Source organism: Crocodylus siamensis, chromosome 8 (genome assembly GCF_052110815.1).
Source record: "Crocodylus siamensis isolate JL-2025a chromosome 8, ASM5211081v1, whole genome shotgun sequence".
In the NCBI taxonomy this organism is placed as follows: domain Eukaryota; kingdom Metazoa; phylum Chordata; order Crocodylia; family Crocodylidae; genus Crocodylus; species Crocodylus siamensis.
Genome location: NC_143402.1, coordinates 66,423,459 through 66,442,185, shown reverse-complemented (window position 1 = coordinate 66,442,185; position 18,727 = coordinate 66,423,459). Strand labels below are relative to the sequence as shown.

The window sequence follows — 18,727 nt, the reverse complement described above, 5'->3', positions numbered from 1 at the left end:
TGGGAGTTTAGGGGTAATTTATTTTCTTTATTCTCTTGAGATTTTTTTAGCAAAGGAGAGGGGCAAGAACTGTACTAGGACTGGTGCTGCTTTTTCCTTGGCGTGTGGAGTGTTAGCAGATGTGGATTGTTAGTCCACCCGAACATAACAGCCCATTGGACTGGTGTGATTAAAGCACACTAATTTAAGCCATCAGCCCACCATGGAATAAGATGGCCAGATCATACCCAGCCACCCCTGACACTTCAACCTGAGTGACCAAGTGTCCATTTATGGCTGGGCAGATTGAGAGCAGTCTTTGGCATGATCCCTGGGCAGGACCTTGACACTGGCCCTCCAGAACTATAGCAAGACACTAAATCCTTTGCTACTGGACCCCAAGCAGATATGGGCACAACTCATTTCAGCATGTAGAGTTTGTCTTTATACAACAAGTGGCAGATGCAGGTGGGAGGTCCAGTTTGAAAGCAAGTCTAAACATAATACAATCTATGTCTTTTAGGACAGATCCAACAGATTCTTCAGTGCTTGTTATAACTTACACCAGTTTCAAGTGGGTGTAATCAGCTACTACTCTGGTCCTGTGATGTTCAACACCCATATACATTGGGGTAAAGCATGGCATGCGGTGCAGAACAATGAAGAGTCAGGGAGGCTGAGTTTTGAATTCCTCTTTGCCGTTACTGAGGGGTGCTCTTGACATGGGACAAGGTTTTCCCCTTCCCCCTCCCCCTCACTTTAGTTATGAAATGGGGTGATTCAACTCATCCAAAGACATCTTTAAAAAAATGTAAAAACATAAACAGTAGAACCAGAGTGAGATTCATTCAGACTTTGCGGATGTCATACCTATTCGTCAATGTTAATAGGGCAGGACTCCGGAACAACAGCTGTTCAGCAGAAAAAAACCAAAAGCAAATGGTGAACAAGAGAGAAGACACCACACACACACACACACACAAAAGAAAAACAGCAAGACAAGAGGTTTGCTAGGCTGAGACCTGTTTTGCTACTGTAGAAGCCTCTTAGTACTAAGGCCAATGTGCCCTGACTATATTAACTCAAGGCCATGCTGCTCCAGCTCTGATGGGACCCTCAGAGAGGTTGGTGAAGGAAATAAATGAAACCCAAGTTGGCTACCCAAAATATCTGGGTAGAAGGGATGGAGGCTTGATTAAACACAACTCTGGTGATGTTCTCTAGAGACCATCCAAGCTGCCTTTGGTCAAGGGAATGAATGTTACCCAACTTGGCTACCTAACTGGGCAGAAGGGTTTATACAGAGTTCTGTACTTCACACCCTGCCATTAATGCAACAAGCTTGGAAAACACAGCTCTAAAAACTCATACATTCTGGCTCAGCAGTCGTATTTGAGTCACCAGAAGCTGAATGGTACATTTAAAACCCCTCAAGAGCACCTGAAGATACAAGACTTGAGGAATGGGACTGAAGAGCTCTCTTCTAAGAGGCAGGCTTTTATAAAGGGTTGCCCAGATTCCTTCTCTTCCCCCGCAAACTCCCTTTTAACCCATTAGTTCAGCACTGCTCTCTTATGAACCTCACACCAGTCACCCCGGCTGCCAAAGAGGAGACAGATCAACAAAAGTTTACCCAGCTTGACCCACCCCTGGCTTGGAGCTGCATAGATGTGGCTGCTCTATGAACCCACCTTCTGCAGAACCCACAGGCCCTGGTTTTTCACCACATTGATTTCAATGGGGGTTCTTCTCAATTTAATAAAGTGTAAGCAGGAACAGAAGGAGTTCACACACCAGTCTCTCTGTTGGGGGCCTTCTGGGCTGAGGTGTGGAGATCAAGAGGGCCAAGGATTTTGAAAGAAGCCAAACAGGGAAGCACAAATTCCACTGACTTTTAGTGGGAGTTCAGCACCTAATACCCATAGCCCTCTCTGGAGACACAAGCCCTCAAAGCACCTGTGAGCCTGTATTTACATTCTTTCATTGCATTGCCCTGGGAAGATACCCAATCTGGATTGCCCTGAGGGTTTTATTGTCCTCATAGCACATGACCCCAGCCCCAAGTATCTATATTTGTCACCTGGATGTGTGAGACAATACATGGCCAGTCAGAACAGGACACAGTATAACAATACTTTCATGGTGCTAATTTGGGCTGGTTTCATTATGACCCTTAACGACAGCAAAGATCAAATATGACTCAGTTAAAGGGGCTTTGGGTTTTCCATGAAAGAGGTCTCTATTTTTCAGGTTTTGTGTCTCCAGGATAAAATATGGATCCACAGTGGATCTACAGCTGAAAAGCGGAGCTAGATAATCCTGTAGCTGCATGCTTATCACCTGCCCCATTTATCATGGTGCTTCACATAGGCTTCTACCTTGCTTTTACAGCATCTAAGGACTGCACATGGAGAATGCTGTGAAGAGCAGCTACTTAAGAAGCAGCACTGGGGTTTGGGGCCACGATTCAGCAAAGCATTTCAGCACATGCTTAAACAGCATGTGCTTAAGTCCCCAGTGACTACAATGGGATTTAGCTGGTATTTTAGGGCTTTGTTGGGTTGGCACTTTAGAACCCAGGAAGCAAGTGCACGGTTTCAGCCTACCATAGCACACCCAGCCAGACCACAGCAGAGAAGAGGAGGATCACTAGTTATTTTACAAGCAAAAGTCATCCAACAAAAGCTACGTGAAGAGCATGGGAACAGCAGGCTGAAGTTAACCAGTTTGTGGCAGCCTACCATATCTTCTTGCATACAAAATGGACCTCTCCCGCATTCAGCTGCTGGAAATTGGGGTGTGCAATATAACGAAGGAAATATGATAATAGGAGTTCCAGCCTTTGCCCAGGAGAAGGCAAAAGTAAAGTTGGACGTATGGCCAGGGAGAAAAACCAGGAGCACCTGGGACTCCCCAGCTGCTGACTGTGGACCCTTTCTCTTTTCCCCTCTTCCCAGCAGAAGCTCATGCTGCAGAAGCTGCTACACAGTTACTTACTGCTACTTACCGGCATTTTCAAAGCAAGATCTTTTTTTCTTCATTCTGCCTTTCAAAAACAAGCCACGTCTCTCACTGGGGGGCATGTCATATGCAAGAATATACGGTATTTCTTCCAGACCTTAATAAAGGCTAAGCAGTCAAGTGCTCCTAGACTGGATTGTTTGTACGACGTATTATAGTAACTGAGCTCAGGTTCTGCTTTCCTTCAGGCTGTTAATCTGCCACTTTATTTGCTAATAGCCCTCCAATGCCTTCCCACAATTCCCCTCCCTGCAAGGCCTGAAGGACAGGCAAGCTCTCCTGCAATCGACAGAAAAAGGGTTCTATAGTGACTCGGTTTACTGTAGCCCAAAGGATTATGGGAAATACAACACACAGGTAAATTCCCATTGGGACATAGCTTTCATCCGGGCTCAGCTAACTCTGGTGCTCAAGCAGAGGTGCTTATCATCTGAGTTAATTCTGCAGTGAAGACCTACCCTAAATATCTTGCTATGGCACACAGCTAGAACCAGCTTTTATACAAAATATGATTTCATCAGGCAGAAACAGATTCTTTCATTTCAATAGGTTTTTCATCAGCTGAAGAGTTGGCAAATGATCCCAGTGGTGATGGACAATTAACAAGACTAGACAACTTACTAAAAGCATAACTCGTGTTATTGCTAAGGTGCCTGTATGCAGAGACCTGGATTATTTAGAAGGGCCCTTGGAAAGAACAGAAGGCGATCCCACAGGGAGGCTTCATACAGGTTGTCCCCGGGAGAGCTGTCCATACATTTCTCCCCCCAACATGTAATAAAATATTTAGGGCCTGATTCAAAACACAATGAAGTCAGTAGGAATCATCCTACTAACTTCAAAAGGCTTTGGATTAACTAGTTCTTCGAAGAGAGGCCACAATAAGATGTAACCATTTGAAATAGGCTCAGAATCCTGCAGTTCACATCACTAAAACAACCAAGACTCTTGCCCGACTATGGATCATCTACATGCTCAGAATAATCTCATCGTGTTCGTTTAAATCTACAAGTTTAAAAAAGAAATATACACTATATTCCACTGCATCTACCTTCTCTGCCTTCTGCCTTTTCCAAGGATGCTCTTACTTGATTCAAAACTAAAGAGACATCATCGTGGAAATGAAAGGGGTGACTGTGCTTTGAGATCTCATTCACAAGGGGAGTCACTTGTCATAGAAAACGTTGTGGTTTATTGTGACACATCTGGCCAAAGATTCAGCAAAAATTCAGCAGAAAACAAATTACTGGGTCCACCCCTTTTAAAAAAAAATATATATATATTTGATGCTATTTAAAAAAAGCCAGGTCAGTCTTGCACGCTCTGTAGCTCTGCTTGGGTAAAGGTTTAAATTTGTAAGAACTGAGAGGAACTTATGCAAGCACGCGATGCCTGGAGTGGAAAGCTCTTGATTTCTTGTGAAAACCCCACACTTTTTTTTAAATCACAAAGCCTACAATGGTCACAAACAGAGCCTCAGGCAGCTCAAAAGCAATGTAGTCACCACTTTCAGTCCGCTATGTTAGTTTGATGCTATCAGAGTGGCCCACGCAATTTTCCTGAAATCACTTTATTCTCTTGCACATTAGGTGGTGTGTGGGAGCTTCAGGTGGGCAGGGGAAGTGTGCAGATTTGCTCACCTTTTGAACAGGCAGGCTGTCCTGCCATACGCACAAATTTGCTGTAGATATCTACCCAGGATCTCTAGATCTTTATCTGTGCATGTGGCATTCAAACTTTGCAAGATGTAAACCCATTTAAAAAAGAAAAAAAGAAAAACATGGAGCATTTGTTGACTGAACTGTCTTTCAGATCTGGTTTGTTGCAAAGCAAGTGAACTTGATACAGCTGACACAGCAAGATTAACTGTACAGCTATGCTTCTGCTGCAGTGGCATGAGCTAGAGAAGCCAGGTCCACACTACAAAACTTTGCCAACTTAATTATGTCTGGCAAAGATCATACCCCTATGCTGATGAAGCTAGGTCAGCAAACCTCTGGGTTTGGTCCCAGTGACACTGGCAGAATAATGCTTTGACTTACATAGGCCATAGACATGCATGCTGTTTGAAGTGCTCCAAATGGCCAAAATTCATGCCTGAAAAGGTGCTTCAAAAATAGCTGCAGGGCTTTAAAAATACCCCTACAAACATCTCTGAACCACTTCCCAAAACATTTACACCCTCCAGCATCCCACAATGCTCCATTCCCCTCCTCAGGGGAATAGTGGGGCAGACACCAGACAGCCAATTACTGCTCTCCTGCCTCTGTGTCCCTTTTTGAAGTACTTTCAGGGAGGGGCAGGGAAGATACATCTGCACAGCACTGAAGCATGCCAAATTTGTAATGTTCGGGCATCTGGAGCAGTTCAAATGAATGTTTGTCCATGCCCATAGCTAGGGTGGCATTGCTGTAGTAGCAGAGACTGTAGTGCAGACATACCCACAGAAGAAGCAGCTTGAGGTATGGCAATGACGTCTCACAACAGGAGGGGCATTACAAGGAATACATACTGCAAGCGATAAAGAAACAAGACGTTCCTCTCATTGTCTCCACCTTTCTTCTGGTGCATCAGGCTAGACACGAACACATATGGGCCAGATTCTCAGCTCGGGACACACTGATGCCAGTGGAAGTAAGTAGATCATCAACAGCTGAGGATCCAGCCTCTTCACTCTACTGCATGTTTCCTCCCCTTCTTGGATGATATCCCAACCTTTTTTCAATAAGAGCTTGACTGAACAGTCACAGCCATCAATCGGAGTCTTCTCGTTGCTGCAGCGGGGACTGAGTGAGACTCTAGGTCTAACCATGACTTGTCCTCCAGCTACTTCAATGTGTATCACGTACTTCATGATCTGTCATGTAATTTCCTTTCCCTGGCCTGACCCAACTTTCATTCCAATATTCTTTACTCGTCTCTAGTTATCTGGGTTCCCATTCACTGCACCAATCCTCAGACTCGATTTTCTGAGCTGACTATTCACTCTGGGAGTGCTTTTGAGAGGAAGTCCACAAAGCAACACATAAATAAGGAAGGAGAGGAGGGAATAAATGACTGACTGTGGAATATAAACCACCACCTATCCCACAGTAAACTAGCTGGCTTCCATAAAGACCCTTACAGAGCAGGAATGGATTCACCTGAGCGGAGGAAGAAGTGGGGCGCGGGCTGCATACAGACACTGAAAAGAAGATCGGGTCATGCAGAGAGCTGCTGCCACTACGGGTTCCATAGACAGTGTACGGCCTGTGGGAAGCAGCGGGGACTCGGCGTGTCCATGGATAGGCAGCCTGGAGGTGCTGTGCTCCATTTTGTTTTGTGTAGGTGCTTCCCTGTTTCCGCAAACCAAGGTAAATAAAGCATATCCTACTCTAAAGCACAAGATGGGACTGAGCTCAGACACCGCAAGCCCACAGCATGGCTAGGAGACCCATGCCACACTATGCATCATGCACAAGGTTGAAGACAGCTTTACTTTATGAGCTCAGAAGCAGCAAAGATACCAGACAGACTGCTGGCCAAAGGCTGGAAACACACCAGACCCATTAAACATTTGTTTTATTCCACATGGGCTCCTGAGATGTTCCCTTTGTTTGCACCGTTATGCTGACCAAGAGCTATGAACTCAGGGGCATCGCCTCACATGCACATGCGTGTTACCACTGAAAGCAGTAGCTCTACATCTAGAACTGGGCAGAACATGGCCCTTTGCACCTTCCTTATCTGCCACAATGGGGCTGACTTATTAATAAAGATTCTGATTAAGGAAAGGTATAACCACTGCAGGGAGGTTTCAAACAACCTGATCATTGAACATTGAAATGGACCCACTGCTATGATTAAAAAGCCATGGAGCTTGGAGGCCTGTGGCTCTGGGTTTTTATATAGTTGTGGATAAGTAGACGCACAGCCTGCATGGCTGAAACCTTGAGTATGCTGCCCCAAGAAAAAGGTGGAAAGGGGAATTCCCATGGCTGCACTTCCATAGCAAGAGCCAGTATCATCCCAGCCTCTTCATAAATTTCCCCAAGTGGAATAAATTATACCAAAACAGGACGGCTGTGAAAGGAGAGGAGGCAGTGGAAGAAGCATTAACATCATTTTGGGAGTGGAGGGATAAGAAAGGATTCCCCCTAGCCCCCAAAACCATTATGAAAACCAGAGCCCCTGGAAGACAACAGGGAGGGTTTTCAAATAGCTCAGGCCTAGAGCCCTCAAGGAGCTGCTGGGTCCACAGATCTGGAGTTTGCCACTGATTCTGCAGAAGGGGAACAGGTAGCAGTGGGGTGCAGGGGTTGCTTTAAGCATGGCCACAAATGTACTGATATTGCGCCAGAATCAGCCCACTGGCATCAAGTGTTCGATTTGAGCCTCTGCAGGGATCAAACCCTCTTACTCTTTGCACCCGTGCCAAACTGAGAACTCTGCCTGGCCCTCAGCTTGACCTAAGGAAGCCATTCCCCCAAACAGGAAAGAGCATGCGGCAGTCCTGATCCTTCAGTCCTCAAGTCCGCTCCCAGCCTGATGCACAAACGGCTCATTGATCCATTTGTGACCATTCAGCAACCCGGGGCATGGAGAGGACACAAGCATGGGTTAAGAAAACTGTGTTGGCACAGAGTGAACATGAACTTTCACGCAGATGGTGTCCAGTGAAAACAAACTCAACAGAGGAAAGAAAGACAGACAGAGAAAGAGACCGATAGTTGGTTAACAGAAATGTGGAGAGAAGAAATGGATAAAGAAAGAAAGAATAGGAAAGAGGGGTGGGTCATTAGGGTGGCTGGCTGGAGTATTAAAAGCAGCAATGACTAGACTATCCCACCACTAACAGCTGTCTTGTAGTTGGTGCTTTATGAAACACTGATGCTTACATCAAAAAAATGGAGACACTTAGGCAACTTCATGGTACAACCTGGCTCCTGTACAACCAGGCCAAGTGGCTACTGTTTTTCTTTAAGTGGGAGAAGGCCTACTATAATATAACTATAACTGGTTGTGGCAAACTGTGCAAGCCAAATGCTTTGCTGATGAGATTCAGTGTCTAGCTCTGCCGGAGTTGAGAGAGTTATGCAGAGTTACGTCAGCAGAACACCCTGTCCTGCATTTCCAAGCCTGCCTAAACGAAGCGTACGTTCTAACGTACACCTGCAGACCTACTGCTTCAGCTCAAGGACTCTCTAGACTACCCAAAGCCACTGTGTTGACAGGAGAACTAGGAACACCACAGCAGACCACTTTGAGTTGGAACATGGTTTATATCAGAGCGCATACAAGACTGCATCATGTTTGAACCACGTTCCAAATTGCAGGACTGTAGCATGGTTCAGAAATGTGGAAATAGCTGATTCCTGCCCTGATATAAGCTCAGATCTTTTTTCTAACTGTGCTGGAAGCTGGGGTGTTGCAAAATGTTGGCTCTTGGTAGACAAGAGGACTCGAATACAATCCTGGCCAATAACAAAAAACAATCTCCATAACTCTCCTTTATAAACTAGGAAAGCTCTGTAGGTAGGACAACCCACCATGAGAGCTTTGTTCCTCACTCATGCTCAACCAACACTGACTAGACATGAAGAAAAGCAACGGCTCCCTCAGACCCTTTTTCCACTCTGCCTCCAAAGAGTTCGATCCTGCAATATATCCCAAAGTAGCTTTTTGTACCCTTTTTCCTACGGACATAACACAGAAAGTTTTGAAACAGTGAGGAAATGGAGGCCCCTGATCATCCGCTCCATCCAGCTCTGACCCACTAAGTCATACTGGGCTACAGACGCAACTCTCTATTCTGTCCCTTGGCCTGACGGGTCTGTAGCTTGCTCTGCTCATGAGGAGGCACTTGATTTTGGTGAAGGGTTCACATAGCAAGCAACAAGGGATAAGGTCTACTGGACACACTGGCTCAAAGAGGTATATCATTCATTTCCAGTCACCACCCTCCATAACAAGAGTCTGAGCCCTGCACGCCTGCTCTGCTCTGCTCTGTCCTAGTAGCCCTGAGGCCAGATGGTGCGTCTGTGGGGGACTGCTTTGAACACTGGAGCTAAACACCTTTTGCCTGTTTTCTGGTGACCCTCTGCTCCTAGTGACGCTCGCATCTGTCGTCCAGGCCGCTGTGGGGCAAGTGATGGAGGTTCAAAAGCAGGGAGGGTGGAGGTGGGGGAGAGTGGAAATCACACCCCCAGCCCAAGTTCATGTTCAGCAGACTGCCACTCACCAGGTAAGCAGGCCTCAGAGCACAGCTTATTGTCCAGAGCTTTCACGCTTGCGATGCCAATGTCATTGTTATTGTCACACTCCATACCTAGGTAAGCGCCTGTCCTCTGGCCTGTAACGGAGTTAACGCAGTTAGAGAGGCGACTGGGTTTTGGGGGAGGGTTCCCACTTTGATTTATTTTTTTTTCCCTTTTAAAATAAAAGTTATACATGGAAGAGACAAAAATATAGAAAAATTATGTATCTAAAAATAACAACGGTAACTGAATGGGTAAAGAGTGGACAATAAGGAGTCAGATCATTGCTGCGTGCGTGTGTGTTTCATGCCATCCTACTCTGTTTTTTCCAACTGTCTCTTTTCTTGAGCTGTGACTTTTCTGTCAGTGAGGAGGGCCATGGAACACAGGAAGGTACTTCAGACAATTACCCACAAGAGCAATACATATGCAGGTAAAAAAAAAAAAAAAAAGGCAGAGAAAAAGAGTAGGCTGGAAAAGCTAAAGAAAGCAGCTAATAGGATTACCCCTTGTCCATGCATCAGGTTGCCTCTGGTTTGTATCCGAGGGATTTATGACGGGGGCATGTGGCTTTGGAAAACAACGGTGAGTATAGCAAAACCCACCAATTCTTGCTTTGCTCATCGGAAGAACAGATAGTCAACTGCCACCCTTTTGGAGGAGGCACAGTGCCAGCCACCACCCCTCGCTTTGCAGTACAGAGCTGATAGCCAAGACGGTGCTGGGTAGAAGTGGCAAACCTAACTAAGCTGACACAATAAGCTACAGTCAAGCATTGCCAAATGCTACTCAATTTTTTTTTTTTAGTGGCAAGTAAAATTCACTTTTACAAGGTAAGAATGACCAAGTGAATCTAGATTTGATCCTTGTCTCTTTGGGCACCTATACACGTGCAGAGAGGCTGCCTGGATGTGCTGGTCTTACAACACACCGGAGCAGACTCGATTAATCGAGTCTGCTGGAGCGCAATAATTACCGCGTTCCAGCAGACGCCAGTCACGGGCATCAGCATCCCCACGCTGACAAATGGTGGGGGGGCACTTTGACCAAAAGCACCCATACCGCCATCTTTCAACGTGGCGATGCTGATACATGTGATGCTCTGGGTACTTTAATTAGAGTGGCTCTCGGAACCATTCTAATTAAAGCCCCCCCAACCCCCCTCCCCCCGTACCTCCCAGAGCATGTCTATAAATGCCCTTTGGCGTATTCTTAAGCACACACAAGACAACTTACAACAGATGTTCCCAATTCACACTCATGTTGGAGACCCATCCAAAGCAGAGAAGCCAGCAGGTGCATCTCCATTAACTTTTTGGGGTATGTCTACACTGCACAACATAGTGAAGTGTAGAGACACCACAGCTAGCTCTTGCACAAACCTCTGCACTAACATGACTATGGATAGGTCTAACCAGCTTCTACAGAGCTGCCAAGGACACTGAGGAGAGACCCTGCCCCAAGCCACCCCAGATCCCACTCCACACACACCAAAGCTGGAAGTGAGGTAGTAAAGTTACCCTGACAGCGTTCCCCTCTGCTTCCAACCTCAGGCACTCAGGAGACAGACATGGAGAGCAGAGATGATGGGCACCGCTGAGGATGACTTCCCTGCCTCACTTCTAGCTCTGGCATATGCAAAGGAGGTGCGGGTAGGCAGAGGGATGAGCTCAGTCACACTCTCAGAAGCACTGTGGGAGCACTACAGGCACACTGTATATTGCTTCTACTCTGAATTGCACAGTGTAAACACATCCAACAGTTTTCTAAATAAGAAGGACATCAGCTCTTTTGTACCTGAAGTGGAAAATTTTCATAGCCGACTTATTGACTGGTGTCTGAAGTGACCGGATTATCATTCAACTAAGCTACAATTATTAGCATGAATGAACAAAAGCATTTTGTGGAGCCAAATCTCTGATGGCTTTATAACCATGTTCCTTTATTTGCTGATCCTCAAATTTCAGCAACTTATAACGAGCCTCCTTGTCATCAGGGCAAGTTAGAATGATTTTATGACAAAGAAACAAACAGTGGAGCTCAGGATCCATTATTATTCACGCTTGGTAATACCACATCACCGGGGGAAAATATTTTTGCAACTTCATTTGGAGGGGGTGTTAGGTTTTTGCTAACCAGAGACAGGCAAACATGGAAAGGGAGGAAAAAAGGTGTTCGTCTGTGCCTCATTAACTATCCCAATGAAATCAGTGGAAGTTTGGCCATTGAGTTCAATGGGAACAGACTGAGGCATTGGACTAAGTCATCCTTTTCAGCACCTTTTTTTTTTCCAGAGGGCAGAGAAATCCAGAACGTAAGTCTGCTGACTCACTAAAGCGCACTATGGAAAATGAAACACATCAAGGGGATAGTTTTGTGTCCCCTGACTAAAGGAAAAAAGAAAGAAAGGACCCAATGCAGACAATCACATTGACAGGAAAGATTTTCAAAGCCACAAACAAGAGGGATTTTCGTTGGGAACTGAGCGGCTCAAGAGTCGTGTTTTTGAAAATGCCTCCCTTAAATAAAAATAAGGATTTAAAAAAAAAGGACTGTAAAATCCCGACATACTGCAGATGTAGTACGAGTCAAGGAACCTCTCTTCAGAGACCGTCCAATCCCCAGTTCCAATGGCGACATAGGGATTTCCAACGTGGACCTCTCTTGACAAAGGGAGGCACGTTGGTTTGGCTGCTCGGAGGGCTGCGTATGAGGTAAGCATGCACGCCCACGGGATCTCTACCCGTGCAGCCAGCGCTAAAGCATAAAGCTATGGCCTGAGGTAAAGGAGGGAGGAAAGTGGGAGGAAAAGGGAGAGAGGATGTCTGCTGACCCATGAGGATGGTTTCTGGGGCAGGAGGGCCCAGGTCTTTTCTGGCTATAGCTGGTCTCTTAGGACACCTCCAGAACACTGGATGCTCCAGCCAACTCCTTGCTCCTTATAGCGGTGGCCACTAAAGGAAGTTGGGATGAAACCCCAAAATGTGCTGAATGCCACTGAAGCATATAAAGCTGCACTGGGCCCAGTTATTTTGCTAGAAGGGTGGAGATGAATTTCACCCAGTACAGAGGGTCAATTGAGGCCTGCTCCTTTTTTTTGAGGGCTTGCCTGGTACCTAGGTCTCATGCTGGTCTTCTGGATGGGAGTGGATTTCAATTCAGAAAGACTCTGAGGAGCTCCCTTCCTGCGCAGGGTACCAGGAAGCAGTATTTCAGAGCTGCCTGAGCATACCAAGCTGCAGTCCTCAGACTGTGTACCGCCTACAGTGAACATCACTGTGTTTTCCAGAGTTCATGACACTCCTCTGCTCACCTGCTAGTTCTCTTCTTTCTGCCTGACCTCAGCTTTTGCCATTAGAGCTGGCACTGCCTGGTAAGCAGGCGCAAGCAGGCAGGGGAGGAGCAGGTTGGACCTGCTGTGACTCCACGCCACGCCATGTTTTTTTCTCCTGTGCTGCAGTCTCACTCCAAACATGACCATGTCTCATGCACCCACTAGAGAAAGTAATCAGCCCATACAGAGTTGGCGGTGGGGTGAAGGGGACATTTTAGTTTCTGCTCTAGAGGGACATGAACCAAACCCTCAGTACAGGAGACCCTTCATCTGCAAGATGCTCTTGGCCCTCAGTTCTTTGTCTCAGACCCATTTCTAATTTCTGCTGCCTTCTGAGAACCAGGTGACCTGCACCACAGCTCAAAATAACCATCAGGGGAGTGTAAGGAGAAAGAAGGGGGAAACCCAGGGTGTTGAAGACTACTGTGTCCACATAGTCTATTTTGCAGATGGAAGCTCATCCTGTGCCTCCATGATGGACCCCATAGCCTGCGTCTCCACACCCAGGGACTTGCTTCCACTAATCCATCACAGAAAGCCAAGGCCATTCATCTCTTTTTGACTCCCCACCAAGTGCCCATGTTCACACTTCCCTTCTAGCTCTACACCACCCCTCTCCATTGTTATAGAACAGAAGACACCCCGCTCCAGCAAGACAGCATTCCTGGGAAAGCCAACTCCCCTTCTCCGATAATGCCCAGTGCCCTGGGTGTACAGTCTGACCCCTACTGATGAAACAGACAAAATGAGAAGGGAAGGGAGGAATGGCCCATATCTGTTACCGTCTTCCTGAGTGGGAGATGCATCCTCTTCCTCCATGACATCATTCCCCTGTGACACAGAAGACAGGCTGTGAATGCTAACAGCAAAGGACTCTCTGTCCGAGGTGCAGAACCTTTGCCTTTCAAACACGTTCAGCCTCCTGGACATGATAGCATCCTTTCCTCTACCCTTACCTATCTCCCCTGGACACCTGCCCACTGAATATGGGCTTGGCATGTACCGTGGGTTTAAACTCAGAGCTGAATTTAAACCAGACTCTGAAGAGCCAAAAGGGCAGCATCCTAGCAAGGTTTTAAGGCTGAGGCATACTAGTGACAGGATCTGTCTTTGGGCCAAATCCTGCTCCCATGGAGCTCAATGGGGGATTTTCCATAGGTCTCAGAGAAACAAGGATTTAAGGGATAACCTGATACCTTTCCCGTTCTATCCCATTTGAATCAGTTTGTTTTACAAATCACTGGAGCCAGCCTCTGAGTTTAGAAAGATTTGGCTGCTGACACAAAACAATTAAGCGCAGGTTTCATGTCAATGTTAGTGTGAGCTTAAGAGCTTTGTTGAGCTGGGGACAACTGCATTCTCTGATGGGAAATGACTGTACTCTGTAAGGGGAATGTGCCTAGTGTCTGCTGGACTGCAATGGTGCAATTCAGAGATGCCTCAGCACAGATTCCTTCACTGCTATACCTAGCACACTCCTGCCCCACACGGGAGACCTGGTGGGTTGCAAAGGGGTTCAGTGCTAATGGAAATAGTGGTAGGGCTGAATCGTTTGTGTCCTTCTCTGAGTGGCTATGCCCTGAGCTTTGCATTATCCCAGCAATTTCTTGGGCAATGCATGCCCTACACCACTTAAATTCTTGACAATTCTCTTTCATCTCCCCCTTGAAGGCTTTCTGCCATAAGATCTCCAGTCCAGGAAGACACATTAGGAACCATTAGCTTCTGACCACCTACATGGGCGGGCCTTTACTACAGAGCTAGCCTGGGCTCTGGCACAGCTGTCAACCTCTGCACACAAAAACTTTTCACCCATATGAAGTGGTGCTTTCAACCCAGGTAAATGGCCTGGCTGATTTGAGCTCAGGAGTAACTATTACCTGGGCTGGTAACCCAGCCACCAGAACCCTGAAGGGTTAAACCACATGAATGTTGATGGACTTCTAAGGCTTTCAAACCAGGGGCGCAGAAGGACATACCAGCTCTCCCACAATGAATCAGGAACCCACCAGAGTGGCTCCACTTAATGCAGCACAGGGGTCCGTGAGACACGTCCCAGAAGTCTGAAGACTACATCTGGGTAAATGCTGTTCCAGTGAATATATAGTAACTTGGGTAGAGCTCTATGGTGTGGCTGCTCACACCCAGGCCATGCTAACCCAGGAACTCAGACCTTGATGCCCATCTCCTGAGTTAATTCTGTGAGGAAGACATGCCGCATAGGTCATAGCTGCCTGGTCTTCTACTCTGTGGGCCCAGCCATTAGTAGGAGATGCAATCTTGCACAGAAATCCGGCGTACTACACAGACATGGCACATCGATCAGGTAGGTGGCAGTTTGCTTCCTTTGAATGTAGTGTTTTACCTCTGCATCTCGCTCCTCCGTGGGGATACTGACAAAGTTTGTATCTGGAGATTCCACAGGAGTCGACTGCAGAGAGGACAAAAGAAATCAGATGTCTTTACTTCCCGGCTGTGCCATGTGTCAGTGGAATATGGAAGCTAACACTGTCCGCCACCAGTGACCACTCCTATCTAGCTGGGAATGCAGACCCTGGTAGGATTCATGCTCGCTCTCAGAAAAGAGAAATTTCCCGCAAATGAAGGAAGGCTTATTAACTGACCTATTTCCATGATTTGGTGCTGTATGTTTATGTTAAAAACTATGGATGTCAAAAAAACCAGAGCTCAATGTTCCTTGAGCAAAAAAAAAAAAAAAAAGAAAAAGAAATTACCATATGTTATTATAATTATGAATGTAATATTACAAAGACAAATGCCTGTGCAACCCAAATAAAGGCTGATTTATATTATAGTAACACCTAGAGGTCAAAATTGAAATCAGTGGCCCATTGTGCAAGGCGCTGTACATATAAAGAAGTGAAACATTCTCTGCCCTTAAAGAGCTCGCTATCTAATCGGGCAAGTCAGAGAAAGGGTTGGAGAGAAAGGAAAACAAAGGCACAAAGCACTGCAGTGATTTGTCCAACATCACTCAACAGATCCATGACAGGATCCTGGTTTCCTGACCCCCATCCCAGTACCCTACTCACTGGGCCACACTGCCAAACATTGTTCCCGTCTTCTCTCACCCATATATGAATTGCGCCTGACTGTTACAAAGAAAAGCAAGGGAGAGAGGAAAGGGGAGGAAAGAAAGAAAGGGATCTCCCACTAGAAATGTTTATTTCCACCTATCACTATGAATGCAGACAGTTTTAACATGTTAAACCTTAATCCCTCTAACCTGAAACTGCAACCATGTGTTTCAGTGCACCAGATAAGTATGCTCCAAGGACATTTACTCTCTAAATCATGGAGTGTACGTGTAACCACTCCAAGGTGGGAATCAGGCCAACACTGGCTGAAAAGCCTGAGAGATTAGAGACTCCATTTACAGAAAGTCAGTGCAACATCAGCCCCAAAATCTATTTTTGCAGATGGGGTCTGGGGCTACCAGGTCACTTGGGGACTTCTAAAAATTCTACCCCATGTCTTAAAGCAGAATCCCAGTAGAAACACAGCAAAGTGCCTGGTTCTGTTCCATGTGCATAAAGGAATTGCCTGGTTTCTACACAACTCAGCTGTTTAATCTGACAGCCTACTTGGGACAGCGATCAATGCCAGAGGCTGCTGATGTAAGTGCATTCTTGCCTACAAACCAATTCCCATCCTTCCCCCAAAATATTGGGCTATAGGGGGAATTTCTTGGTAGTCCCAAAAGAGGATCATCTTAAGGAGCTGACATATCTTGCCTGACCTACCTCTCCTTCTGAAGGTATTCCACTGGCAGCAGCAGGGGATGGGAGCATATCCCCCTCTTCCTCTGTGCCAGGAGCAATGTAGGAGCCTGACATGGAAGACACAGTATCGGTGCTGAGCTGGGAGTGCTGACTTTGGGAGGAAGCCATGGACATGATGGACTGGGCAAGGCTGCTGCTGACAGGATCTAGATAGGAAGAAAGAGGGGAGAATGCAGGGTGCCATTAGGGCAGAATAGTCTGGGCAGGGCTGGACTGCAAGGAACAGTGTACGACAGGGCTTCTGAAGCCTGGTGCTGATGCCTACAGGCTGGAACCTTTCATCTCCATGCCCTGTGGCCCAGAGACTACAGAGGAAGGAATTCCTCTTCAAAACAAAGAGTCTATGTGATCTTCTGAGGAACAAGCTGCAACTGCATTCAATCCCTGCATCAAGTCTAACTCCTGGGCTTGATTCAGGGATCCCTGGGTAAGGGGCTCTGTCCTGGGTTCTTCAGGATGTCAAGTCAGGCAACTATAACAATCCCTTCTAGATTTCAGGCCAAATCCTATTCCACTGAATAGACACCCAAGCACAATCCTACTCTACCCTGTTCAAATCACTGAAAAACCATTAATCCATCTATTTTAGTAACACATCATATCAGTCTTATGATTAAGTCACAAAAAGCAGCAAAGAGGAGGACAATCCATCCATATTTTGAGTTAACGGCTTTTCACGGACTCGAGGTTGGTTGAAATAGTATCAGACAGGCCCCGTAATAAGTGGAACAGGAGTCTGTGAAACCTACAAATACTGGGGTTTTATCGTTATATTATCATATTACCATTCTATCATATTATCTTTATATCATATTATCATTATGTCAGCATGTAGCATATCATTATCATATTATCATTATATCAGCATGAAGCAACTCAAATCCTACTTACCTAATTCAGGCCAAACTTCCCATGTATCACATCCATAACTAAGGAGAGCAGTGAGCAGGATTAGACATGAGAACTTTGTCATCTAGTTCATCTTGTGAGGTGCCATGTATTCACTGGGTGCTACCATCAGGACATGTGACCACAGTAATTTTCCATGTCCCTTCCAACCCAACATACCTTCTGGGGAGGAGATGGTAGAGGAGAGTGGCGTTCCTGTACATGAAGACTGGTCTATTGCTCCTGAGGAGGACAAGGTGAGGTTCTCACTGTCCGGGGTCACACTGCATTCCTGGAAGGAGAGTGAACACACCAGACTCAGAGGAAAACAAGTCCCTTGAGGGCCAGTCATGGTGGCTTTTCCATGCATTGCACTGTCCCGGGCAGGTTCTGAATTGGAAGCCCTGGAGAGGGAGCTCCTACGTTTCTGGACCATAAAGTAAAGTGAGTGTCCTCACAATGCCCTGATAACATATGCGTTCCCCAGGGAGGGGTCTCCAAGGAGGAAAGACTTTTTAAGTCTGCCATTCTACCATTGGCCTTGTTGATCAAACTGTCAATCAGTGCATCAATTATCAGGGGAATTTTCATGACGTGGACACCAAAGGATGGTCAGACAGCAACAGCATCCAGTCAATAATGAACTGATGTAGATTTAATACCCTAGATTTTAAAGTGCATTGGAGAGTAGGAACGCATCCATGAGTGATCCTCAAGTTAGGAGGCCATGTATGGGACTATTTCCCACTAGCCAACGCCACCCCAGAACTTCCGAGCAGGCAAAACCCTTGAATGGATGGAGAACAGGCCTGAGAAGCAGGAACTGTGGAGTGAAATCCCAGCTGTTTCACTGAGTTGCTGTGGGACCTTATGAAAGTCTCTTTTCTTTGTACCACAGTTGCCCAACCCACATAATGGACGGATACCGACCAATGTGACAGGACTACTGATTACTAGTAAATAGCAGGGGCTCTGAGTAGGACCAACGCATGTCTTCTCCTTGGAAGAGACTGTGTTAAAAAACCAGCACCTTCCTACTTAGCAGAGCTGCCTTGCATAAATATTTGAGGTCCAATCTACTTAGATTTTGCTCCCTTTTGATGCTCTCAGCCCTGCAGAGCCAACAAGACCTCAGGACAATAAACAATGTCCTTCCCTGACTCTGCCAGCCAGATAAATATTCTCTACATCCTACCCACAAGGTCACCTGGGCATCATCTTCCAATGATGCCCTCTGTGACATCATCTCAGCCCCGTGACGACAACAGAGATATGTAGGGGTAACTTTGGAAGGACAGCATTGGGTCTGAAGATTCCCAGCGCAGGTGGTGACACACAGGAAGAAGAGAACCTACCCTGGGTTACAGATCTCACTATGTGGAAAAACAAACCCCCCCCCCCCACTCCTGACTTATAAGTAGAGCCCATTTTACATGGAATCATAGAGGGACAAACACCTGAAACGG

The 18,727-nt window shown here is 46.4% G+C and overlaps 1 protein-coding gene across 3 annotated transcripts in view; it reads right to left on the bottom strand.

The window, feature by feature from the left end:
* RNF157 (ring finger protein 157) overlaps positions 1-18,727 on the bottom strand; it is a 77,631-nt gene that overhangs the window by 7,603 nt on the left and 51,301 nt on the right. The window contains exons 14-19 of one of the 3 annotated variants that reach the window (XM_090058942.1): positions 17,442-17,553; positions 16,335-16,519; positions 14,936-15,001; positions 13,353-13,401; positions 9,221-9,331; positions 850-890 (exon numbers count right to left, since the gene is read on the bottom strand). In XM_090058942.1, coding sequence (XP_089915068.1) covers positions 850-890; positions 9,221-9,331; positions 13,353-13,401; positions 14,936-15,001; positions 16,335-16,519; positions 17,442-17,553 — 564 coding nt within the window. The remainder of the gene's footprint in view (positions 1-849; positions 891-9,220; positions 9,332-13,352; positions 13,402-14,935; positions 15,002-16,334; positions 16,520-17,441; positions 17,554-18,727) is intronic. The other 2 variants (XM_090058941.1, XM_090058943.1) reach the window with 2 other exon arrangements.